Source organism: Passer domesticus, chromosome Z, assembly GCF_036417665.1.
Source record: "Passer domesticus isolate bPasDom1 chromosome Z, bPasDom1.hap1, whole genome shotgun sequence".
Lineage (NCBI taxonomy): Eukaryota > Metazoa > Chordata > Aves > Passeriformes > Passeridae > Passer > Passer domesticus.
In genome coordinates, this window is record NC_087512.1 from 28,138,961 (window position 1) to 28,166,028 (window position 27,068).

A 27,068-nucleotide genomic window follows, 5' to 3' on the forward strand; every position below is an offset into this window, starting at 1 on the left:
AATACATCCATTTTAACCAAAGCACTAGCTGTGCTTCTGACCCCGGAAAACCACCAAAATGTCCTTGTTTTGTATTTGGTCATTTCCTCATTCTCAAATTTTGAAGGTAATAATAAGTCTCATTTGTCATTCTTACGATCTTATTTTGTTCCTTCTGAATAGCTGAACACTTTCAAAGGTTTAATTTCAGTCTAAGTCCTGCCACACATTGTCAGAGAAAGACAGTCAGTGGAGCTCCAGCTGATGGATGTTGTTAGTTCAAGGTGCATGTGAGGTGCTTCCTAATAATTTTATCCATCTTTCTAACCAGGAAGAAGATGAAGTTCCTGATGATGAGACACTGAATCAGATGATTGCTCGACGTGAGGAAGAATTTGATCTCTTTATGGTGAGGATGGGTAATCATTAAAAAATCATTTTCTCCCATGTTTTTAATAAAGGCCTTAACCTTTTTGTCACTCAAATTAGTCAAAAACTTTACTGGAGAAGTAGGTTTTATTTACTTGCGTTGTTCATCTGAGGAAAAAAGTGTAGTCTGCAGTCTGTAGTCTCTTAAATACAGAGTTCCTCAAATGACACAGAGTCTTCAGAGATTGCTTGCTGTCAGTGAAACAGTGACAGTCTAGAGGAAGAGTTTGACACAACCTGAGAAATTTAGAGTTCAAAAGTGTCAATCACAGTTTGGCTTGCTAATTCTACAGCTTGCTATTACTTTTCAACATTCCATCTTACTTTCGGACTTTGATATTGGCAAGGACAACTACAGGAACTTAACAAGGTAGTAAATTAGTAAACTAACAATGCTGTTTTCTTGGTGAGTTAACTGGGATATTGTTGATGGTTTTGTCAAGAATCCAGTTAGCTGCACCTCTGCTGCTACAACTGTTGGAGCAGTTACCAAAATAGAGCTGTTGGTTCAAATGTGAGCCACTTGTTTTTATTAGTACTTCCCTTTTTGTTTATGCTGCTGATAGAATAATTACTGAAATGCCTTTGTAGGCATGGATCTTGCCTTTTAGTATTTGTACAGTCTGAGGATTGCTAGAGGACCTCTGGGCTTCACTGACACCAGTACAGGGCAATATTTAAAAGCACCATGCCGTCTAATTCTACAGAGGCTGCTTTCTTCTGCGAAATGGAACAAGACAGACATGTATAAATGAAAGTGTATCTGGTGGTATCCACAAAAACAACTGCTGATAGGACCAACGCAAAACCTGTGTACCCAGTACAGGTTTTATTCCCTCAGTGTCTTCTGCTTAAGAATTAGTCTGTAAAAATTTGCTGTTACACAAGCATGCAGGGGCCCTTTTTGTGTGAGTTACAGTTGTTTACGTACACTGTTGGAAAAGGCCATATTCCCCCATATGACTCTTCTTTTGTCCTTGTTGATTTGCCATTTTAGCATTTTCGTCCTAAGCTTAATTAAGTGTTACTCAGAACTGAAATCAGTAATGGCAGGTTGCACAGAAAAGGAGTGCTTACAGTCTTTTTAAACTTTTCCATCAGTAATTTGAGTGTAAGGAGATTTACATGACACAAACCATTGTGGTTTTGGCCATTTGATCCAAAACTTAAAAGAAGTAATTTCATCTGAATTATTGACTGATCATACCCTGAGTTTTGTGAAGGTGGATTTTCTGCTAGAAAAGGGCTTCTGATTTCTCCTTCAGACCCAGAAGGAAAGAAGTAATCCATGGTTGAAAGTAGCTGATGAATTTGTATCTGTTTTCTTCAACTTCTAGTATTAAATTTGAAGGCTATTTAATGTTAAAAAAGTTGAGGAGCCTAGAATAAAGACAGTTTTGACAGAATCACAGAATATGCTGATCTGGTAGGGACACTTAAGGGTCGATTCCAACTCCTGACCCTGCACAGGACATGCCAAGAATCACACCATGTGTCTGAGAGCATTGTCCAAATGGACAGCGCTTGGTGCTGTGACAGCTTCTCTGGGGAGCCTGTTCCAGTGCTCTGTGACTCTTTGGGTAAAGAACCTTATCCTGATATCCAGCCTAAACCATCTCTGACATTACTTCAGGCCATTCCCTCAGGTTCTGTCAGTGGTCAAGGGATCAGTGCCTGCCACTCCTCTTCCCTCACAAAGAGCTTGACTGCAATGAGGTCTCCCCTCACTCTTCTCCAAACTGAAAAAAAGAGGTGACCTCAGCTGCTCCTCATAAGGGTTCTTCTCAAGGCCCTTCATCATCCTCATGGCCCTCCTTTGGACACTCCCCAATAGCTGTGTATCTCTCCTACGCTGTGGCACCCAGAACTGCCCCCAGCACTCGAGGTGAGGCTGCCCCAGTTCAGAGCAGAGCAGGACAATCCTTCCCTTGCCCAGCTGGCCATGCTGGGCCTGATGCCCCCAGGACACGGCTGGCCCTCCTGGCTGCCAGGGCACTGCTGACCATGTTCAACTTGCCATCAGCCAGGACCCACTGGTCCCTTTCTGTGTCACTGCTTTCCAGCATCTCATTTCCCAGACTGTCTGTACATCCAAGGCTGCCCTGTCACAGAAGCAGAATCTGGCCCTCCGCCTTTATGAACTTCATACTGTTGGTAATTTCCCAGTCCTCTCATTTGTCAAGGTCTCTCTGCAGTCCCTACCAGATCCCTGCTTTTGAGGGAGTCACTAGCTCCTCCCAGTTTTTTCATTGTCTGTGAACTTGCTTAGTATCACTTCAAGTACTGCATTCAAGTCATTTATGAAGCTATGTGGGCTGAATGTATGTTTTTCATATTAATTTATGTGGAAGTTTTTAAGGGAAAGTAAAGAGTTGGTAGTAAAAATTTTAAGAGACAAAACTACATGCTTTGAAAGCCAGGGTTTGAAAATAGTAAGACTGTAGTTAAATATAAATAGCTACGAAATGATTTAAATTGTTAATATAAAAGTTGTTTTAATTTTTTGTAAACTGTTTCTTTATAAAAGAAAAATCTGAAAAGCAAGTTTGGCAGTCAGAGCTGTTTGTCTTTCTGTCAATATTTCAAGTATTGTATAGTCAGATAAAGAGCAAAAGGTAGACTGTGTTTTCCTTGTTGTAGTGGGTACCTATGCCACTTCATTCCCTTTTAAAGTTGTGCATATATAATCAGAATTCAGGAGTCTGCAATACCCAACAAAAAATGTGTTGCGGTGTCTTAGATGTGTAAAAGCATGTATTTTACTTAATTTGAAGTGAGCAACAAGAAAGATCAGTTCTGTGAGCATCTCTTCTATAGTCACTTTGCAGGTTAGAAGTGTTGCTTGATACAGGACCTGAAATGTAGCTGTGGAGCTAAATACACTGCTCAGAGAGAAGGTGTGTAGAAGTGGACTTTGTTCCTGTGGCTTTTAGAGGCCTTATATCGTAAAAAAATTTAGAAAACACTCAGAAAAAAATCAGGGGGTTTATGTTATCTGTACAACTCTTGTCATTTCATAAGAATGCTTCAGTAAGTTACCTATCTGGAAAAGAAATTGTTTCCTTTAGTGTTAAAACTACTTAAATAAAGTAAAGAAAACATTAAAAGAACGTGATTTTTTGATGTAAAAAATGCATTTCAAGGGGAACGCCAAATAGGTACCAAAACTCCAGTTGTGCTAATACAGTTAATCCCCTTGAAGTGAATATGGCAATCTACTAGAACTGGATGTATAAATTACAGATTTTACACTGAGTGGCTTGAATGTTTTTTTCAATGACTCTCCTAGTCATAATTTTGAAGCTTTTACACTGAATGGCTTTGATGTTTCTTCCAAGGACTCTTCGAAGTATAATTTGGAAAGTTTAAGATAACCATCCACACTTCACAGGTCAGCAGGCTCTGTGGTTTTTCTGAACTGGAAATTTTAGGCCTTGAGTGTGCCAACATACACGTTCTTTGCTTAGGAGCACGCACTCCATGAATGGGGTCAAAGTGCATCAGTGTCAAGTTTGCGACAGCCTTATCCATCAAACCATGACATTCTGGGTGTTAGGGGATTCATATGTTTGATGGTCATGTGATGGACATGTCAAGAGGAAGATATCACCTGCTACGCACTTGAAGGGCTTATTGAAAGGATATTAAAAAAAACAAAGCGTAGAAGGTCGGTGTGCCTACAACCAGTGAAGTCAGGGAGGAGAATCCAACCGACCACTTGTATCTGAAGAGCAAGTAAGGGGGTATGGTGTAGTTCGTGGTCCTGAAGTTACAACCAATAGTGCAAAAGAGCAAGTTGAGCTTGGCAGTTAGGGGGAAAGTATGCGCCTGAAGCCAATAACCTAAATCACCTATAACGTTGAGTAGCTTGGTTCTCGTGAGAAGTGCGATCAATAGATAACCTAGTTCTCTGGCTTGGGAGTGCTTGAAAGCTGTTGGCCTAGAATATTACCTATTATTTTTAGCATTTAGGCCTTATTGAGGACAGTGAACATATAATTATTAGTTATATAAAAATAATTTAGATGTGTCTTGGAAATACAGGTTTTGGAAAGATGTCGGAAGATAGAACTGGAGGTTTCCCAGGTGTAAATATGGTTTGAGTAGTATCCTCTGAAAAAAAATGTCAGTTTGTATCTCTCATATTTCAGATTAACTGAGGTTGTCTTTAATTTTCGTTCCCAAGCACTATTATATCAGAAAACAGCTCTTAAAATATTCTTAGTGTTCAGTTTTTGTGTTAGACAAAGAAACATAGTCATTGGGGAAAAAATAAAAGGTTTCAGCATTGACTTGATGTTCTTAATGGCATTAAAATACTATGTCTCTTGACTTCACTCAGGTTCTTGGCTAACTAATACAAATAGAGGAATCTATTTCCTTTATTCTGTTTGATCTGTCTCTTGGTGCAGCTGTCTGGTTGTTATGTTAGAATAAACCAAGCCACATGTTTGGCATGAATTAGACTTTTTGAAATCAATTCAAATTGAATGGGGTGTTCTTTAATAGGTGAAATATGGAAGTCTGCTATAAGAAACTACAGGCTGGACAGCCCATTCACTATTATCTGAATAATGGGGCACAGGGAAAATGCCCATGTATTTATAGTTGCTTCTTGAACGTAGTTGGACTTGCAGACTGAAAACCGCTTCTTGCTTTCTGCTTTTCACTGAGTTTGGAAATCAGATAGTGCACAAGGCACGGTGATGAAGATGAGTTGCAAGATGCACTTCCTGAGGTCGTATTTTAGAAATGGTCATATTTGAGAAGTTCCAAGATGAGAGAAGATTCAATGGTGCCATTACCAAGTCTCAGGTTTTAAATTTGGTTGGGTTTGAGCTGTCTCTCTGGAGAGATAATACTTCTGAATTAATGCATGTCTGTGTTTTGGCTAAGGTTGTAAAAGGATGATGTTTGTAATTGGCATCATGTGTTAAGTGCAGCATCATGTACACAAGGGAGACATTTGTACATAACTGAGAACGGGTTTTTTATGAGGTTTTAGTGGCCAAAGTAGTAGCCTTGTATGATGCTACAGCCAATTCTGATGCCGGTCTATTTACATAATTTTTTTCAAATACAGAAGTGAAATGTTGGTGGCCATGTGGTTGTTTTCTCTGCTTGGCAGCTGATTACTGAGTGTTAAGTACTGTATGACTCTTCAAAAGGCCCATTTGAAATGCCTATTCATATTACCTGATTTGAGTAATTAAGACAATGCAGGTGCAATTCATGGGACCATGAGAGCCAGGTCAGTATGTTGTCAATAGAGGTGGATGCTTCCCCAGGAGGATTGTAAAACACCTTACTGACTATATTATTCAGTAGATTGTAGGAATGTATCCTCTGTCTCCATGTCTGAGCTATTGTTCACCATGCTTGAAATGAATGATTATTTAAATTTCAGCTGAAAGTCTTAACATCACCTTCTTACGTTCACAGCACTTCACCTAAGCTTATCTGATATTTTTGTGTTTTGATTTTTGTCTGGTACAGCAATAAAATCAGAACAAATTCAGGGGTTGAAGCGTGTTGGCTTTCTGGCTCTATGTAAACAAGCCTTTCTCTGAATTTTTTAGTTCTCCTTTGATTCTTTGTTTCTTATACTAACTTTTAAATTTTCTTTCTGATACCATCTTTTAAATTTTTTTTCTGATAGTCAGGGTAACAAAACTAGTGAATTTTTAGTTACTCATTTTTGTTACATAGTAGTAAAACCTTATGGGGACAGCAGTGTTCTTGTGATCTGCATTGTGCCACTTGGCTGTGTGTTGTCTTAGTTCCTTCAGTGAAAGCTAGTTATTAAAGTAGTGAATATAACTGGAAATTAACAATTGAGTGTAACTTTTTACAGAAGCATTTTAGAATTATTTAGGAATATTGAAAGGGAGATAGCTGGGAAGGACTTTGTTTAAAGTTTCAAGAGTTGTTGGAGAGGTGGGCATTGACATAGTTCACTTAATAATTGTCTTTAAAACTTTTTTACCCTTTGCCAATTGCCATTGCAGCGCATGGACATGGATCGTCGCAGGGAGGATGCCAGAAACCCTAAACGTAAACCTCGCTTGATGGAGGAGGATGAATTACCATCCTGGATTATTAAGGATGATGCTGAAGTTGAAAGGCTTACATGTGAAGAAGAAGAAGAGAAAATATTTGGAAGGGGATCCCGTCAGCGCAGGGATGTAGATTACAGTGATGCTCTCACAGAGAAACAGTGGCTGCGGGTAGGTTGTTGGTTGTTTTTTACACTTGAAATTTACCCATTTGTCATGGGTTTTTCTTCTCATTTTGGAGATGGCACCAGGGAGAGCACAATTTTAGACCTAAAATACCCTCATTATCCAGCTTCTGCTGCTGTGTTGAAGATAGAAGTAGTTTTTGAACTGCACTGCAGAAACTTAAATCATTGTTACTAAGCGCTGTGTCAGGACTGTGATAGCATTCTATTGGAACTTTTCTTATTTGCATGGATCTTACATCTTCAGGTACTTTTGTAACTGTCATCTTTCAGGTGCATGAAGAATTGTTCAATATTCATGAAAACTATTAATCAGTGTATATTAAAACTTGTGTGCCACACAAGCTTATTATATTTTTAAATGCCTGTATTTAATCCTTTTAAGAATTCGGAAATTTTCACTTAAATTTTGTTTCTCTCACGCTATTTTATTTCCAAGTATTGAGCCTTTATTAGCTCCACTGAGATCAAAACATTTGATAAATGATTTAAGAATTTAAGACTGCAAAGCAAAGATTCTACACTGAACTAACACCGTATTTGGGATTTTGTCTCTTGCTGTTCTTTGAAATCTACATTCCATGAATAATAATGCATGTGTCTTTTCAGTGTGGTAGCAAGAGCATGGTAAAAAGGTGATTGTTGGAAAGGCTTTTCAAAAATTTGATTACAATATGGTTTCCAAAATTTATAAATGAAATATTGTAAGTGCAAAACTAATTTACGTGGTTTGACAAAGAAAGTCTTGTTTAAAAAACTTTTCTGTTTGATTACAGACAATAGCAACAAGAATATCCAGTGTAGATTTTGTGTAATTTGCTAAAGATAGCTAAAAATCTTACCTACTTAGTTTAAAATGGGATGTTTGGGAGACTGATGCAATGCATGGTGCAATACTATACTAAGAGCTAATCCAGACCTGTTGCTTAGGGGAGAAAAGGCCTGAATTATTCACCCGCTGTAAATTTAAGGAAGTCTGTGAAACTGCAGAGGTTTGATACGTGGCATTTTCAAGCAGTCAGTGGAGAAGAAAGATCTAGAAACATAAACTCCTTGGATTCTTGGAGATTTCCTTATCCTACAGCGGAAGTGTGTACAGTATAGTGTACATCTAGTCAGGGTAATTTTAAGCTACTTCTTTTAATGATGGAACACTCTGGCTATGGCAGCACAGAAGTTAGCTTTGGGTCTTGTGTTTCATGACCTGAGTTGGCTGTAATATTTGTTTTGAGGCCTTTATTGTCAAAAATAGCAGGCCTAAAATAAATCCTCCGATCCCTGTCGTACTGCAGGCAGAATCATCCAGTACTGTGTCATTTATAATAGAAGTTCAGGATCTGACCTCTTCTAGGCATTTCTGAGCAGTGACCGTAGCAACCTGCAGTGGATTGTTTCCAACTGTTTGGCTTTTTATTATATTTTATTTGAATTTTTCAGTTGGATTTTAAGCTAATTATATGGTGCTAATAACTCTGCTCGTGCAGAGTGGCCTAATACCACTCTTTTTTCAACATTTTTTTGTCATAGGAGAGTTGGCTCCCAGTTGAGTAAATTTGGAAGGTTAGCAGCCATGTTTATGCAGTCTTTTCCCATAGCTCCTGTTTTCTGAATCTCTTGATTGTTTTCTCTGACTTCCCATAGTTGTTCTACATGTGACTGACATCATTCTACAAGTTTGATCAAAAGCTAGACATCAGAATTCCAGATGCATCGTCATAAGGAGGATTTCTTTTACATAACTTCTGTGGTCCTTATACCTCACAATTCAGTAGTTCATTTCCTAACATGGAAGGTAATGTCTCATGTTAAACTTTTGAGCCAGTGTAAGACCTTAATCCTTTTCGGTGGCTCTACTTCCTTGCCAGCTTTTCAAAACCATGTTTCAAATAGTCAATCTTCCTAAGACGATTTAACATATGCCCTTGTTGAATAATTTTCAATTTTTTTTCACCAAAATTACTCCCATTCTTAAGCCTGTCTTTGTGTGAACTTCTGGTCAACTCGGTGCTCTCTTGAGATTTGCTAGGGATGCCTTCTACTTTGTCTTTCTAAAGACAACAAAAACATTGAACTGCTGGACTATTTGATAAAAAGCTATAAAAGGCTACTCTGAAAATAGTTTCTTAGCAGGTCCCCATACGCCTGGTAGTAATTGTTTTCTTCTTGTTTGCTTCTGAGACTGTATTGTGAGGCCAAGTTAGAAACCTTGCTACGCAAGATGGTACATATACTACATATACTACCCCTTTTCTACCATTGTTATTCTGTTGAGAGAAATTATTCTCACTTCTCTCCATTGAATAATTAAGCAAGTCTTCAAATTCACTAAGTTGCCTTAGGACAGACTGCTTCATATTGCATTGTAATTACTACTATAATTCTACTGTATACATCGTTTAACATGCTTTCAGGTGCACTTGAGGGTGTGATAAAACAAATGGAAGCATAAGAACTGCTAATAAGAACTCGTGGCTCACTGGTAAGGTTCCAGATGCCAGAGTGACACCCATTCACAAAAAGGGTAGAAAGGAGGATCCTAGTAATTACAGACCAGTCAGCCTGACCTTAGTACCAGGTAAGATAATGGAGCAATTTATATTAGGTGCTATCACACAGCACTTACAGGATGGAGAGGGTTTAGGAGGGGAAGGCCAACCTCATCTTTTTTTGTGACCAAATGACTCACCTGGTGGATGCAAGAAAGGCTGTCGATGTCTATTTGGACTTCAGCAAGGCCTTTGGCACTGTCTCCCACAGCACACTCCTGGAAAAGCTGGCAGCCCATGGCTTGGACAGGAGCACTCTGTGCTGGGTTCAGAACTGGCTGGGTGGCTGGGCCCAGAGAGTGCTGGTGAGCAGTGCTGCATCCAGCTGGGGCCAGGCACCAGTGGTGTCCTCAGGGGTCTGTGCTGGGGCCAGCTCTGTTTAATGTCTTCACTGACAACAAGGATGAGGGGATTGAGTCTTCCATTAGTAAGTTGCAGATGACACCAAGCTGGGACATGTGTTGATCTGTTGGAAGGTAGGAGGGCTCTGCAGAGAGATGTGGAATGTTTGGCTGGATTGGCAGAGGCAGTGGGATAGAGTTTAATAAGTCCAAGTCCCAAGTCCTCCTTTTTGGCCGCAATAACCCCCTGCAGTGTTATAGGCTGGGGATGGTGTGGCTGGACAGTGCCCAGGCAAAAGGGGACCTGTGGGTACTGGTGACAGCCGACTGGACATGAGCCAGCAGTGTGCCCTGGTGGCCAAGAAGGCCAAAGGCATCCTGGCCTGGATCAGGAACAGTGTGGCCAGCAGGAGCAGGGAGGTCACCCTTCCCCTGTACTCGGCACTGGTGAGGCCACACCTTGAGAGCTGTGTCCTGTTCTGGGCCCTCAGTTTGGGAAGGAACTTGAGAGGCTGGAGCGTGTCCAGAGGAGGCAACGAGGCTGGAGAGGGACTGGGAACACAAACCGTGTGAGGAACGACTGAGGGAGCTGGGGGTGTTTAGCCTGGAGAAAAGGAGACTCCGGGATGACCTTGTCACTCTCTACAACTCCCTGAAAGGAGGTTGTAGTCAGGTGGGGGTCGGTCTCTTTCTCCAGGCAACAAATGTCAGAATGCCTGGGGAGGTAGTGGAGTCACCATCCCTGGATGTGTTTAAAAAAAGATTGGATGTAGCATTTGGTGCTGTGGTTTAGTTAAGGTGTTTAGGGCATGAGTTGGACTTGATGATCTTGAAGGTCTCTGCCAACCTAGTGATTCTGTAATACTTTTTGGTCTCTTCTCATTTACAATGTAACATTGCTTGTGCACATTCAGAATAAAACTACCTCATTGGGTAGATAATGAAATGTAAGTAATGTAAGTCTTCTGGATTTTTTAAAATTACCTTGTTTTTCATGTGTGTGAAACAGTTCTTTGTCACACCCATTGCGCTCTTAGCAGCAATGTCATTTTCATGTCTTTGAGAATTTGTGTGATTTTTCTGTAATGACATCTCTAGAAGATGTCGTAATAATAGTGTACAACATATTCAAGGGAATACTTAACTATGTAAACAAAAAAAACCAAAACCAAACAGTGGTATGTGCCATTTTCCAGAGGTATCCATGGGCCTATTTTTATTGCAGTACGACAAAATAAGGAGATTTATTTACCAGCAGTGAAGGGGGATGCCCCTCATTTTTCTTCTCTAGCTGTATCTGTTGTTGCAGCTTTATAGCTATCTTCTCATAGTGTTTTCTGAACGAAACCTTGCACTTCTGATCAGTAAGTTGGTTTCATGATATTGGTGTGTAGTACTGAGCTGTCTCCTTTATGTCTTGGGTAGTTGACTAGATCTTTTTCAATGTGTTTTGCCTCATTCAGCAGCCTCAGCTCTTGATTGTGGGGTAGGTAAGACCCTCTTTTTAAGTTAGACCCTGAACTCTCTGCTGATACATGCCAGCACTGGAGAGTGTGGTTCTGGTCCTGGCAGATCCCAACGGGACCTCAAGGACAGTGTACCTTAAGGTCTGTATGCATGCCTGTACACTGACCAAGTATGTCATGCACATTCTTGCTAGAAGATCAAGTAAGTGAATGTAGAATCAAGGGACAAAATAGTAACAGAAGCCAAACCTGTGATCATAGGCAGTATTTAGTGAGATTGTGCTGCTGCCCAGAGCAGCCTGTCATTCATTGACAGTCTCCCAGGAAAACTCTTGAGAAAGAAGCAGGCTTCATCACTAGCTGTCGCTGCAGCCCACTGTTCTATAACTGTTGGCATGACAACCATATTTCCTTTAAAAAAAATCTGGAAGGAGGAGTTTGCTTCCTGATCTACAAAGCATTTATATTCTGGAAGTATTTAATGCTTTAGCAGATTCTGTCCCTGTACCACTTCTAACAGAATTGCAAAATCCTTTGCCGGTTCCCATGGTATATTCTTTTTGAGAGAGGTCATCTACTTAAAATTTGATTGCCTGAGACAGGCTTCAAGAAACAGAGGATTTATTTGAATAGGTAAAAGACCCTTAAGACTGTTGCATCTGGTTTCAGCTTCTAATGGAATTTAATTGCTGGCTAGTTATAGTCTCTAGTTGTCCTTGTTAATTTGAAATAGCTTTATATATTGGCCTGGGAAACATACCCGAGTACAAAATTAACAGCATCTCATTTATGTCAGGCAGGCATGTAAAAGTCATGCTTGTTTTGCTGATCTAAAAAATTGTAAGTGAAATTCATGCATTCGGTTTGTAATTGGTCAGTCTTATTTAAATAAAAACAGTGCTGGCTTTCACTCATACAGAATATGTGTAACATAGTCACGACATAAATTTTGTTTATGGTTGCTAAAGTTATGTGGTATAATAAGTCAAACTACCTAGCAGGAAAAATTTGTTTTTAACTGTTTCCTCATCAACTGGAACTTTAACTTTTTGATTTTACACACTGTCTTATAGTCTGTTAATAGGTTTGATAGCAGAGATAGTAAATTTGAGTCGATTTGTTGGTACAACTTGGTATAAATTACTAAAAGTTTTCAAGTAGGATTGTTTTCTTAGAGAGCTTCGCTTATGTGTATATAACTTCAGAATCAATACTAAGAAGATATTTTAAGGCATATTTTTATAAACTGGGGTAATGGAATATGATTTTGCTGGTGGTTAGGGTCAGAGACAGACAACTTAAGGGATAGTGTAGTTTATTATAATGCAAAACTGCAAATAATCACAAAAGGATAAGCTAATACTACAAAAAATGCCTGTAGTGATTAAGAAAGGTTACAGTTACCCTACTTCACCCTTCATCCAGATCTACAGATCAGCCCTGGGAAGGTGTCACAATGAAGGACTGGAGAGCCATGCCCAGCAGCTGGGAAATCCTGCAGTGCATCCGCATTTGCAAGCCATGAGGTTTCTGACTTGCTGTGAGAGTAGCCCAACTTTTATAATAAGCAAGCTACCATTACTTCTAATACAGAAATGTCAGGTTTTATCCTCCTATTGTGTTTCTCCCAAAGGCTGGCCAGGGCTCAGGGGGGAACCAAGGGAGTTATCTTTGATCCTCCACCCACAAACAAGGCCAGATGTCACCTTGTCCTGTTTCTAAATAGGGAATGGTAAATACGTGCTTTATCAATGACTAAGTACATGTATCATATTGCTAATAGTGCTTCACCGATTAATGGATACATATAACTTACGGTTGGAGGGTTCATCTAGAGGTCAGCTTTGGCACAGGGCCTGTTGTTTAGGCCTTACTACATTAAGTACTAAAACACCTGTGTGTAGAATTAGCATTGCAGTCTGTAGTTGTTTTAGTCTGTATTGGAGGCTGAAATTCATAGAAGGAGGGGAAAAAAAATGCTTTTACCCAGTGGATAGTTTATCTGTGTAGTTCATGTATGTAATACCCCTGCACCCCTGGTTTTCTCTCTTCATTTCTACTCTATAACATTTCTGGTTGCAATAGCAAAGTTTCCTCAGTTGCTGCTAAACCTGTTTCACAATCAAGTAAATGAGCATTTGCGCAGGACGTTGGAAGAAAATTGCATTTTGATCTAAACCCTGCTCTGTAGTATTGAATTGCAGATGCAATTGAATTTGTTAAGCTGTACAGGAAAACAAGTCACATATAAAAGACTGTTACTGGAAGATTAAAAAATACACCATCCTAGGGTGTTGTCTATTTTGTGACCAGTGATCATCAGAATGCTCCAGGTACTATTTTATCATATTCAATGTGAGGCTGATAAGTTCTGTGCATGTGGAAGCTGCTTTTTGAAAGGTTCTAAAACTGGACATGACTTCAAGGCCTCATTGAACCATTTTTGTATTTGGTATACTTTTGGTATATCTTTCATCTCCTTTTCATTAAATTCAATTCAGAATCTACTTAAGAAAAGGAAAAAAGGGTACTTTCACATTGCAGTGAAATTAAAACTAGTGAGGTAGAAAGGGTATTTTATTGGTTTTTCATGGATGAGAGGGAATTTAAATGCATATACCTGATAGCTTTGGTTCGCTATTTTGGCAGGATAGCTTTGTTAGTTTCTAAGGGTGGTTTTCTCAGAAATTCTCTTGTCTTTTCTCAGAATGTGGAATCAGGGTCAAGAGTATTAATTTTGGAAACTAAAAAAGTACTTCGAAATGCTTCGGAGATATTCTCCATAAAGAAATTTTTATTGTTTGATAATTTTTTTTTTTTTTTTTTGTGAGAAAGACTTCAAGTCAGGAAATCTGAACAGCTGTTTACAAGGAGTACCTACCAGTAAAACAGTGCCATGTTTTGATAGGATTATTTTTATTTCAGTCTGTGATTTTGACCTTACAATGTTACATGTAGAGTACCATAACACATATTAATGTGCCTTGAAGTGGAATTGTACATCTATTCTCCTCTAGAAAACCTTAAATAGTAATGCCAAATAAGTACTTACTTTTAGAAAATATGGGGAGTACTGTTAGTATTAGAGTAAAATAAACTTCATTTTCTTTGAAATAGCTGTATCCTCTGACATACCAAGTTTATATAGCCTGGAAGTCATGAGTTAAAAATGGGTTTCATGTTTTGTTATATTATTACTGTTTCAAGTACAAAAGTTTTCATAAGAAGAATTAGTCCCTGTGGTTAAGATGCCAGAAATACTCCTTACATGGAAGGTCAAAATTCCAGTTAGCTGCCTGAAGGGGATTGAGGGGAGACTTCATTGCAGTTAAAACTTCCTCATGAGTGGAAGAGGAGGTGCAGGCACTGATCTCTTCTCTGTGGTGACCAGTGGCAGGACCTGAGGGAAGGGCCTGGAGTTGTGTCAGGGGGGGTTTAGATTGGGTATTAGGAAAGGTTATTCACACAGAAGGTGTTTGCGTACTGGAAGAGGCTCCCCAGGAAAGTGGTTACCAAGCCTGACAGAGTTCTAGCAGCATTTGCACAATGCCTCAGGCATGTGATGTGATTCTTCTGGTGCTCCTGTACAGGGCCAGGAGTTGAACTCTTCCAGCTCAGGATATTCTATGACTCTGAAAATGAAACAAAAACATCTATTAAGTAATTCACAAAACCCACATGAACCAAAGTCTGCATTGAAAGTGTAAAGCATTGTAGTTGCTGGAGGCATATGACAATGGAACAATAAACAGCAACCATTTTAGTATTTGGGTCGACTGCGTTGTTATGTTCTCGGACAGACTTGAAAGTAACAATGATGGGTGATACAGTAGCTAGCCTTCTGTCACCTATCAGTTTTTTAATAAAGACATTTTCATATGTTGATTTGCATTTGTGACATCAGTAAGTTACCCATACCTTTCAAAGTGTATATTGTGGCCAAACTATTTATTCACTCTGTGAAAAGGGAGCCATTTAATATTTTGCCTTGCCATCAGAGGCAAATTGTGAGACCTTTATTGTAAAAGGCCATCTTCTGAAGGTAGACCGGAGCAGGTGATGGAAGGCTTTATGCTGATGTTTTTTATGCAGTATGCACACAGGCAAAATAATTCTTCTGATGGATTGGTGTATGTATGCAGAGCTCTGCTTCTTCTATAGAAACTACTTCTGTAGCAACTTAAACGTTAGCAATTTGTCTTTTTTTGTAAGTAAACAAGTATGGAAGTACTAACTTAACAGATACAGAAGAACACAGAGGTTTCAATCTGAATTTCTCAAAAACTATTCAGCCAATGCTTAGGCATGTCGTGACTGGCAGTTTGCTTTCCTGAGTCATCCTGAAGTACCCCACTTGATGAGTCCAATAGTGTACTTATTTATTCTAGCAGTAAAGTTCTAATCTTAAAAAAAAATCTTACAAAAACTTGCTAGTAACCACAACTATTTAATTTTGTCCCATACTCTGAAATTGGCATCTTTAGCAAGTTACATATTGTGGTTCCATAGCTATTTATTATGTATTCTTTTCAGAGACATCTGACATTTTTAGCTGGGTTTCAAATGCAGAACCAAGGACTTTGTTTTTGCTTACAGGCTTTTGTATATGCACTATATTATACTGTACTATACTAAACATTATTTTGTTGAGAAACTTCATGTGCTCTTAAGTCGTTAGCTTTTCAAGAATTCTTTGTATTGTAGGTAATAGTTTGTGCCCATCAGACTGTGATTTGCCATGCAACTTAACCCAGAAGAACAAAGAAGCCTTCTAGACAGATACTGGTCATATTAGATTTTAACTTCTAGGTTGTAATGTGCATATTAAAGGGTCAGGCTCTACTATGAGTCCTGGCATGGTCATATAACTGCACCTTCAGAAGTATCCTGAAGACATGAAAATCAGTGCTCAAATGTAGCATTGCAACATACTGCTTTGGTATAAAATACAGAAAAGATACATATAATTTAGCTTTTTTCAGCAAGTTTTCCAATGTTTGGCTTACTTTCATTCCATAGTCTTCCCCCAAATTCTTCTAACTTATTAAAAAAATATACTAGAATTGTCATAAAGGGATACTTCCTAGTATTTATTATTTAAATACTCTATTATTATTTAAATACTCTATTTCTATAAACAAATATTTTCATCTTTTGGTACCGGAAGTGAGTATTCTAACCTCTTGCAATATGTTTTTGTCATATCATGCTCTCGTAACACTGTATGTTTTCCATTCTTAATTGCTTCAGAGTACTGACATTAATAGTAATAGATGTTTAAACCAAATTTCCCATGTTATTGCAAAAATCCTTAAGCTGTTTTCTGTGAATAAGTAGATAAAAGAGATCTGTGAACATCCACTGAAAAATAATTAAGCTGTAATGGTTTCTGAAAGCTGTTATTTTTTTCCCTTATTTTTTGCAAGATATTTTGTCATTTTTGTTTTGAACTTTTCTCAATTTTTCTCCCATTTATTTATGTTCCACATTTTAAACTTGGAATAAAAGATTACTGCTTGAGAATATATGAATATACTTAAATGTAAGAGAGAAGAAGAACATATGAAAGAAAATATTTGTATGATTGTTGGCAGTAGCTGAGTTTACTTTGACATGCTTAAAAATGCCAGTTTATGCTCTGTACTATAGGTTTCTCTTGCTAAATCATTGAGAGCCATAGGTTTCAGGGCACAGAAAATTTATGTTCATCTTTAAGTTTGAGGCTTTGTGTTAGTTCATTAGTCTGTTAATCAAAAAGAGAGAGAACTTCTACTGGTTTTCTGAGCAGTTTAGAAGGCACCACTGAATATCTGTTTATGTGAGAGATAAATAGTTCACTAATTGTAACACTACTGATTTATCTCAGTGATTTCATGCTGGAAATCTGCTAATTATCCCTTTATGTTTTAGTCCTCACCTGTATTGTTTCCATAATGGAAGAAAAGGCATCCTGTTCATCATAGGAGTTCTCTACTAAGATATGGTATCCTGCTGTTGCAGAACAAGAGTTTGTAATGGCTTCTTACATTTTTCCAGTGCTTAGAATTGTCAATTTTATCTTTACCGTAGACCAGATGCCTGTTGCTGCAAATATTTGCAATGTTCTGTGGAAGAAATGTCCTGGAAAAAGCCAAGACTTAAGTTTCTTATGCAAAGAGCTGGTCTGATGAGGGTGTAAACCTTGTCTTTATACCAGGTATTTTTCCAATTTAATTAGTAGGGTCTTGGAAGATAAAGGAGACAATTTTTTTTTTTTTAATGAAGAAGGGCTAAACACCTGGCTTTTTTTCTCAAAAAAAAAATTTTAAAAATCCATTCATTCCCATTCCCAAATTGAATTTTAAAAATCTTTTTCATAAGGAATAAAATCAAACAGAAGTATATCTTTAATTATGAACTGCAAAACATCATCCAAACTGCTAGTCTGCCAGTAGGTGACATTTTGAAGTAAAGATTTCCTACTTTTCACAACAAAAGAATGTCATGTTTATAAAAAGGTAAATGTCAAGGGAAAAAAGACAAATTAACATTGCTTAGAATTACCAGAAACCTGCAATAGTAACAGTATTTTTCAAAACGTGAGATGAAACACAGCTGTAAATACTTATTTCAGAACTTGGAAAAGAAGCCATAACTATTTATTTATTAGTAGTCAGATATAAGTGTGTTTCTGATTGGTTTTGTATGCATGATCTCCCTTGCAAAACAAACATCTTCACCTTAGTGGGAGATTATAAATCCTTGGAATGCTGAATTCCTCTTTTTTCTTGGTTTTGGATGTGGTTATTATTCATGAGTATTTCCATAACTTCACTGCAGCATGTTTCCTCCTCTTCTGTGACATCTGTCTGTGAGCCTGAATGGAATGTAGGTATTAACAGACATACTACTAAATTAAAATCTGTTCATGAGTTCTAAACTAATTCATGAACTATTTTAGCAAATCATTAAAAATGAAATTCAAAAATTACGTCAGAAGAACAACAGGGCAATAAATCCCTTCAGTAAAAGATTTATTGTAGACAAAGAAGGGAGGAAGTTTTGGAAGCAAAACCCTCAGTAAAAGCTAAGCTATTACAACCTTGATACTATTTTCCTTTTAAACTTTTGAGATGCCAGGGAAATAAAGAACAGCTGTTCTTGGACAGAAACATATTTAGTGCTGACTAAATTCCAAGCGTATTATCTTAAAGGAATTTAGGAGAAAATGGGAAAATTAATCACCACCACCACTCCCTGGCACCCAGTTTCTCCTGATGTCCATCTGAAAAGGTGATTTTCTTACACGATTAACTTTCCTTGACCCTTGTGTAGGGAAGATAATCTACTTGTTCAAGAAAAAGCATAACTCTAGTACCAATTATCTCACAATGCTTTTGTCAGTATAGAGTCCTCTACATTCCTGTAGTAGGCTTTCCTGAATCAGAATTCTTAATAAGACTGATAAAAATTAAAAAAGGGGGAAACCTTCCCTATTTTCACTTCTTCAATGAGTAACACCAGTCACTAAATGCTCCAGAATCTTGTCTGTGCAACAAGCATCTGTGTCTCTGACATAGTGAGCAAGATGAAGGGGAAAAAATTAGGCATCTCTGTCATGGCTTAGATTTTACTTCAAGATGGATTGCATGTGACTCCAAAGCTGGGAAACATGCCTGCAGTATTTTCATTACAGTCTTCCAGTGTCTTTCTTAAGTTAATTACATTCATTCAGTCTCTCAATTTTACTTCCAGTCATACTTCCAGAGATACCTGCAACTATTTCCAGTAGCAGTCTGTTAACAATATTTAGTCTTTGAGTTACCAATATGTTCTAAGGTTCTGAATGTTATGAAGGCAATCTGAAATACTCAGGATACCTTGTATTTGAGAAATGCTATTGTCAGATCTCTTTCGGAATATGTTTGCTTATCATCTGGAAATTTTCCTGCATAATATTTCACAAGTCCATTATAAATTATCCTCCAGTCATCAAGGAGAGAGCTTCTTCCCCTGTGTTCAGAAGCAGGTTCATTATTATTACTGTAAGAGACAAGAATTCTTCAGCAGGTTATCTAGCTTTCCAAAGTAATGGGAAGAGGGTTTGGGAAGCACAAACAAAAAACCCCACCACAACAAAACAGTTTAGTGATAAAGAGTAAGGAGGATGATACTAATATCAGTTTCTGGCATAGAATTATTTTAGATTCCTCTCCCATCTTTCTGTTGCTCTTAGGTAATGTTGGCTTGGTCAAGAGATTTTAGAATTAAGTCTTCTTAGCTAGACATTTTGAAAACTGTGGAAGACAATTACAGACCTGTAGATCTTCTTAGAGTGTGGCTAAGTAAATGTAGACCACAGAATAGTGATGATTTTTGGGTAGTTTCACATTCAGGGTCTTGATGCAGTGAATTTTCTCACTGCTCTGATTGGTTGAGCAAAGTATATTTATAGTCAGCATGACTAGTTGTTTCTTTCTATAACTCAATTCCTTCCCTCTAATAGAGCACTTCCTTGGGCTCACTGAGCAGACAAACAGTGGGGTCCTGGTGTCATGAGTAGTTAATTCTGCTCTTCAATTTCTCTGTCTCTAAAGTTTTGTGAAAATCTCATTGGTGCGAAATCAGCTTGAGGAGTTCCATTTAAAATCACTGTTTGCCTTTTGGGGGAGGGACATATGAGACTAATTACAGATCTTTTTTCTTTTTAACAAGATTTCGCTTTTCAACAGAAGCAAATTTTATGTATTTGTCAGTGGGTTTTGTCATAACTTAGAGAGTTTATCAGTGCTGGCTCTGCATGATGCTTTACTTAATAATTATATTAAAGATGAAGCTTCAGCATTAAGATGTCTTACATCAAGATTAAATATTAGGATATTTCACCTGAACAAATTTTCTCAGACCTAAAAAAAACCACTGATGATAAAAGCTTTGATCCTATGAATATTTTAAGTCCTTACCTTTTTTTTTTAAGTATTATGCTTTGTTGCTTTGGTTGAGGCCCTTTCTCTTTAAAGATACTTTTGCATGGTTATGTCAGAACATTTATCATCAGTCTTTGAATCAAAATACAGGAAAAACCTATAATTTACATTGCTGTTTTCCTTAATGTCTAATTAAATATAGGCAGCTGGAGTTTCAGTGGAAATAATTGGGTAACTATTAATAATTTTCAAATGCAAAACAGAAAACAGTCTATTTTCTCCCACTTCTTAAAAAGATGCTAGTTTCAGTGATGTGACGACACAGACTCTTGCTTGATGAACATATGGCTGAATAACTCATTTACCATATTTGGTGGAATTTCAGCCTGTCTGAGAAGACAGTATTACAAGTTGATATGTTTTTGCAATAATTGCATTTTGAGTTTTTAGAAAAACAATACTTAGATGAAAGCAAGTTAAAACTGGATGTAATCAAAAATTCTTTGCCTTTTGACAGATTCTGGTCTATATTCTGTTTTAGTTTAGTCTAAGAAGGACTAGACTGGTGAATCTATTGTGCAGTAATACCCAACAAGGAGAGGAAATTGAATTAAAATAACTCTTCATTAACCTTTAAAATTATTTTCAGGTATTTATTGATTGCACTGTTGATAGAATATCTTAAGCTCTTTAATCTAATTGTCAAGTGTTAAAGGCATTTTTCCTCACAGTCTTTATCTAGTACACTAACCTCTATGTTGCATAGCAAGATACAATTATGATGTAAGGAAACTTGCTGTACAGAGTGAGGAAACAATTCTAATGTGAAAATTAGAAGCAGTCCCAGATGTCAGGAATGTTATTGGTAAAAAAATAAGCAAGAGAAGTAGATTTTGAAGAGATCTATTTAAGAATGTGAACTGCAGTGTGAAAAGTTGAAGTCTTCATTAGTTGCCAGATTTAATCTGAGAACAAATGTAAAATAAAGAATGGTAGGATTTCAAACAGAGCAAGACAGAAAAAAAACAACAAACAAACAAAAAAAAAAAAAAAAAACCAAAAAAAAAAACAAACAGGAGAACTCTCTTGGAATATCAGTACAATATTCCAAGAAGGATCATGTTGAAGAGAGAAGTTTGTAAGGCTAAGTAGATGTCATTTTAGGGGTGTCCCTAGGGTTCTTTTCTTCCTTTCTTCTGTTCTGATATGGTAAATGTGAACTGCATTTTGCAAAGCAGTCCTCTGCTGTTCATTACTGCACTACTGACATGTTTTTTTTGGTTTTAAGTGCTTAACAGCCCTTAACCTTAGTGCCTTTTGGCCAGTAGTCAATAAAATGCCCTTCTATTTGTTTTTCCCAAAAAAGCTCATTCTTGTGGAGATTTTGTATGATTGGGTTAGTATTTGTGTTCAGGGAGTTGGTAAGATGGTGTGGTTTTTTTCTGTTCGCCTATGTTTTAAGTGCTTTCTCTTGAAATACTGAGTTTAATTGGCATGCTAGGATATTTCTTTACATGATAGTGTTAGTTAGAATAGCTCTCCTTCAGCTTTGCAAGTTGGAGAGGCACAGGGAAGGCATTGATGTTAAGGGATGTGGTAAGTTCTCTGAATGTTCATCTTGTTAAGATAAAATTGGAGAGGGACACAGGAAGAGTTTGCATATCCTGTGCTTGTGTCCTGTTTCATCTGAACAGCTACAAGCAAACTTACTATATGGCTCTGTGCCATTTCTGCTCTTTGTGTCCAGGTTTTAGACTACAAGTAGTACAGATAGCTTTTACTATGTCTCAGTTTTCTAGTTGTCTAGTTTTCTTTGTCTCCAGTCAAAGGGAAAATAATTATGTACTGAAGAGTTTTACCATGTAAATGAGACAGGCCTTAGACACCGAAGCTGATTTTATGATGAGCACCTCCACTGATTCATTCTGCAATCACACTTCCTGTAAAATTACTTTAAAACATATTAGTTGTGTAAGGCCTGTACAATTGTTGACTTGGAGAACACCATCGTGAAACAAAACTGAGCTGTTAGTAGTAAATCCTTATTTGTATCTGTAATTCTGAATTGAAAAGATACTGAGTCACAGTGCTGTATCATAACTGACATAACCTGTGTAGTATCCTGTCATTCAAATAGAGAAAAGAAACAGTTTGCATTTTATCCTTACTTTGTTTCTGTTTGGAGCTCATGTATCAATGTTGTAATAATGTTCCCTAACAATACTTCCTCCTCAAAACAACTCTTCTTTAGGAAAGGTGAAAATCTAATTGCAAGCAGCAATAGACAGAGTGTCTCAGAAGTAACTTCTGCTTGCCTCCTGAAAAATACATATTTGATCTTGGGAGGTGGAAGCTTCTTTTTGGAGGAAAATAGTTTGATTTCTTTAATCCATTATAAGTGTGCTCTTGCCTCTTTAGAAATGAAATTGGTTTGTGTACATGGACTAGGGTACAGCAATATGAGTCAGAAAAGCAGGAACATTTTGTCAGTACAGAACTTAACACAGGGTCCTCATATTTCACTGGCATATTTGCCTTTCATGAGATGCCTGACAACTTAGAACATTTGATGTTAAATTTTTACAGCTGTCTTTGAAAAAAATGAGGCGTACAGACTTCTTATGGTATTGTTTTGTCCGGTTTCCTTAAGGAAAGGAAAGTGTTAAATTTTTCTTAGTGTACTATTTTCCTTGACTCCCTTGCTGTTCACCTCACTAATCCAGAGACATTGGAACATGGGACATTTGAACACAGTCTGTGTTATTTTGCATTCTTACACAGCCCATCATCTGTCAGGAACTGGAGATTTGTGCCTGAGATTTGTATCATAATTGTACTGGTAAAGGTTTGGAAGGGCATTTTCTTCAGTGTGGCACTTAGGGCCTGGAATAGTAAGCTTTTCTAACAGGGATCAGTCAGATGAATTAGCTTAATAAATGCGTTGCTGTTAATACCTACATGCTTGGATCACATGTGTAGATATATGCACAGAGCATTAACCTATCTGCTGATAATTGATTCATATAATACAGTTTTAAGCCATCTTTTGAGACAGCATAAAGCATATAGGTTTAGTTTTAAATGTAATTGTTTATGTACAAAATACAAATTTGTCTCTTTAGAACACATGTTAAGAGTTATTATAGCAACATTTTTGTACTGCTTGTATTGTCAGAATGGTTTTTGAGTGGGGTCGCTAAGGTCTTAAAGCTGTCTGAGTTTACATTGATGCATAGAAATTTTCCAAATTTAATATAGTAATTGATGGATATATTACTGGTTAAATAGAAAGTTTAACGCTTGATGGTAGATTCGTAATTTGCTAAGAGTTCCTTTGCTACCTGCTAGTTACTAATTTTAAGAGTGCAAAAGTATGTGTTAGTTTGCTTGGGTTTTATTTTTATCATTTGTCTTTACTATGTTGCTGTATGTAATATTTTTTTAAAATCCCAGCTTTTCACTTCTATCTTTTCATTAATATTTATTGCCCAAAATAATGCTTATTCTAAGGAAAAATTTTATGCAGAATTCTAAAGTGACTCTGTGATGATAGGACTACTGTGATTTCTTTTTGGTGGGAGAAAATATGTTAAACAAGCAAAAATATAAATATCTTGTAGTTAAGTGAAGTTTTCTGAAGGACTGAAAAATGTTAACAGAAAAAGTTAGCAAAGTTAACAGAATGATTACTTGGCTTGGTTTTATTTTTTTAATGTCTTTTAAATCAGAATAGATTATTGTATCAGTTTCAGTAACCAAACTTGATCTGTTCTCTGTGGAGCAATAGGAATACATTTTCTGTAATGAAAGCATCTTTAAAATGCATACAAGCAATTTCAGTTTTAAAATCATACATGAAATTGTCTAATTGTGCTGTTGTTATTAAAATAATAACAAGAATCAGCTAAAAATCTAATTTGAATGCTTAGAATAATAAGGGGAGAAATATGAAAAGTAGTTGTCAATATTAAAACCAGCTGAAGGAGGAAGGCTTCAGGCCTTGTAGTAGGTAGAATGAAACAGCAGATTTCAGTATCCACAATCCTTTCAGTATTAAATTTTCAGTAAAATAAAATTACTTGTATATGAAAACATAGCCTTTCCCCAGCTCTCTTTTTTTTCCTGATCAGCTGATGAAGAGACTAGCAGCTCGCTGCTTTGCTGGCTTGTTAATTTTATCCCCACTAACTGTGATTTCCGATAGCCGGCCTGCTGATAGTGGTAAGGTAAATATCCTTTTTCATTGCCGTCTCGAAGATTCAGTAGAACTACATCACAGGCGTGTGTAGGTGTGTAACACATCAAAAGTCGGTGTTCTTCGTATTTCAGTGTACAACTGAGTGCTTGAGGAGAGCAATGACATTAACTGTTGACAGCCTTGCATGCTGTATTTATTGTTAGCTTTTCTAGCTTCCAAGATATGCAGAGAAATTTCCTTTTCTTAATCTTCATTAGCCTCAGTGGTTTATAGTGCGTGTCCTGCTTTAGCCAGATGAATATTAATGAATTTGTGTGCAGATTTTTTTTTCCCCTTCTTCTTTCTTCCTAACTCATCAGATCTCGAGGCTCCTTCGTAGTGAATATCTGAATGCTGTGGAAGCATGATGTAAATTGTCTTTTGATTATTAAGGCCTAGTTTCAGGCTGTCTCACAGGATTCTGCTTTTGTGTTTGTCTGTGGATTTGCACATCGGAGGATGCATAGGAAACAGATTTCAAAATCCCACTGTTTTTCTAAACATGCCAGGTTATTTTGTGTTGTGCATCAGGTTTTGTTCACAAAATGTTTTTGAAGAGACATTGTACACAATTGAGACAAATTATGTCTAGGCTGTAATCACTTTTCTATATTGATTGTTATGCTCACATGATCATAAATATTAGCCATGTTTGGTGCTGTGTAGAAATGAAGGTAATTGCCTTAGGATTAGAGCTCTTTCAGCTACAAAAAAGGATTGATTAGCATTTGCATGTACTCAAGGCAATATTGAGAAGCAAAAGCGACAAATATCAACATCAGTTATGTTCTGAGAAAGCATTAATCAGAGAGCCTTCGTTTTAAGATTTTTAATTTTATTTATTATTTTTAATTTCAGTTCTCTTATGACCTGGTATTTTTATTTCTTTTGTTGGCATTCTCAAATCACAAAAAGTTCAGCTTCTTGCTTTATGATGTGGATCTGATAGTGTGTGTGAACAGGTTCCCTTTATTCCTAGTTCAGTTTTTTGTAGCATTTTTTTATCCCTCTGTGTAGAGCTGCTGGGTCTGGTTAAAAGCATACATCCAGGTAATGGAAACAGTTGAAATTAGTGTTAATTGTCTGTGACTGTGTGTATGGTTTAGTTTTTGGGATGGGTTTTTTGCATCCCATGTTATGAGTCCTGTTTAAAACAGACCACTATACTGTCAGTGTGTCTGCCTACCTCATGGTTCCTATTCTAGGAGAAAATTATACATTTTGAGATGATTTTAACACTTAAGTGGTTTAAAAGTTACTTTAAAAGCTTGGAAGAGGAGTTGTTACTACATAAAGTCTCTCTTTTATGTGTATGCACAAAGAACTGTGTGTGAACTGGCTTTGGGAGCTGAGCATAACTTAGACTGTCCTGTTTGAAAACATGTGGTATCAAAGTCTGTTTTGCATGGAACTGTGTAACCCAGAACTGACCCTGATGTGAAAAAATGAATGCTTTCTGAACACTTACTGAGACAATACCCCAGGCCAGTATGTGTGAAATGTGATTTGATGTGGAATTGAAGGTACAGGTAAAACAACATGTTTATTTGATAGTAGGATCTTTAGGAAAAGTTAATGTTTGGTGTCTCTTTGATTGCTAATAGGTCAGTTTCTTGTACTTTTGTTTATAAATAAACAGAACATTTAGAGTTGAATTGTCAGCATCCAGTGGAATTGCAGAGGGTTTTTGCTGTTGTTTTTAAATATAGTTTGTTATTTCCCTTTGCAGTATCTCTTTTGTTTAAAAACCATACTTTTTGAATCCATGGTTGTCAGGCAATTGAAGACGGCAATTTGGAAGAAATGGAAGAGGAAGTCCGGCTTAAAAAGCGAAAGAGACGAAGAAACGTGGATAAGGACTCTGGGAAGGAGGATGGAGAGAAGGCAAAGAAAAGAAGAGGCAGACCTCCTGCAGAGAAGTTGTCGCCCAATCCACCCAAACTGACAAAACAAATGAATGCCATCATTGATACTGTGATAAACTACAAGGACAGGTGAGCTTGGAGACAGTCTATCACATGTGCTCTCTCCCCCCCTGCTAATACCACTCTCTGCATTTTATAACAGCTTCATTTTTTTCAGTCTTTAGAAAGACATGTTGACAACTGCTTTTCTGAAGAGCAATTCCTCTTAGGGCCTCATCCTGAAAGTCTCACGCTTTATAGAGTTTTTTTAACGCCTGTCTGATAAAACGTTGTTGAAACACAATTTTAAAAAGTAAGAAAAAAGTAAGTGTAGAGCTCCTGCTTAGGAATGAAGTCATTCTGCTCTAGGTGTGTACTTAAGAACATTCAGCTTGAGCAAGATTTTCTTTCTATTTAGTGAGCATGTGCTGAAATTAATCTTTTCAAAGACATGACTACAGATTTATTAATTCAAGTTTACTTGGGTCTCACAATGAAAGACTGAAAGACTGTCCAAAATGTGTTGGGCTCATATCATGAGCATTAGAGCTGCCAAAAGAAAAAATACAGAAATACTGAAACATCAAAGATGGGAGCCTGTTTGTCAAAAAATTCCCATTTTCAGCGTTAAAATATGCCAAGTAGTTAGACTTCAGGGAAAAATTACTCTTTCTAATCGGAAATGTCATCTGAAGACTTCTGTTTTGCCGATTTTCAAACTGCAAATCACCTGTGCTTCATGAGCAAGAAATTGGGAGTTAGTTCATGATGTCTTTGAATCAGACTTGATTGCAAAAGTTGTGTTTAAACTCAGTTTGTATTTGCCAAAAATCAGTAAAGCCTTCTTGTGTGCTTATCCCTTCTTTGCTATACATTGAATTACTTAGATCATATAACACCTGTTATAATCTAAGTTAATACTAAAATGCATTGAGAGAAAGTCAAGAAGCATTTGCATTAGGTGACCTGCACCTCGGTGTAGCAATGTATTTTTTGTCTGTAAACAACTTTCAGTCACT

At 37.2% G+C, this 27,068-nt stretch overlaps 1 protein-coding gene across 8 annotated transcripts in view; it reads left to right on the top strand.

Moving 5' to 3' along the window:
- Positions 1 to 27,068, top strand: part of SMARCA2 (SWI/SNF related, matrix associated, actin dependent regulator of chromatin, subfamily a, member 2) — a 118,620-nt gene that overhangs the window by 73,518 nt on the left and 18,034 nt on the right. For 7 of the 8 annotated variants that reach the window (XM_064405229.1, XM_064405224.1, XM_064405231.1 and 4 more), the window contains 3 exons: positions 311 to 388; positions 6,417 to 6,635; positions 25,922 to 26,139. In XM_064405229.1, coding sequence (XP_064261299.1) covers positions 311 to 388; positions 6,417 to 6,635; positions 25,922 to 26,139 — 515 coding nt within the window. Of the gene's footprint in view, positions 1 to 310; positions 389 to 6,416; positions 6,636 to 24,003; positions 24,135 to 25,921; positions 26,140 to 27,068 lie in introns of those variants that run through there. The other variant, XM_064405232.1, reaches the window with a different exon arrangement.